Here is a 231-nt window from a genome sequence, read left to right on the forward strand (position 1 = left end):
TTTCTGTAAATAATCTTTGCTTATGTTCGTAGCCTATCATTTAAGCCGCTGTTCTTCCGTTTCAGAGCGACAAGACAGCTCGCCAGCAGTCCTAGCCATTGCTGGTTGGCAGTACTGATAACACTACTGTTCCTCTCCGGCTTTCAAGATACCTCCTGCGTCCTCGCAAGTAAGATTTCGGGTTACTGTTTTTGTATTGTATGACTATCTTTAGCATTAAGTGTTGTTGGG

General features: G+C 43.7%; 1 protein-coding gene across 1 annotated transcript in view; it reads left to right on the forward strand.

Moving 5' to 3' along the window:
• LOC119586138 (zwei Ig domain protein zig-8-like) overlaps nucleotides 1–231 on the forward strand; it is a 54821-nt gene that overhangs the window by 40719 nt on the left and 13871 nt on the right. Inside the window, exon 2 of the mRNA XM_037934830.1 lies at nucleotides 66–169. Within this exon, the coding sequence (XP_037790758.1) occupies nucleotides 66–169 (104 nt within the window). The remainder of the gene's footprint in view (nucleotides 1–65; nucleotides 170–231) is intronic.

This window comes from Penaeus monodon, chromosome 21 (genome assembly GCF_015228065.2).
Source record: "Penaeus monodon isolate SGIC_2016 chromosome 21, NSTDA_Pmon_1, whole genome shotgun sequence".
Lineage (NCBI taxonomy): Eukaryota > Metazoa > Arthropoda > Malacostraca > Decapoda > Penaeidae > Penaeus > Penaeus monodon.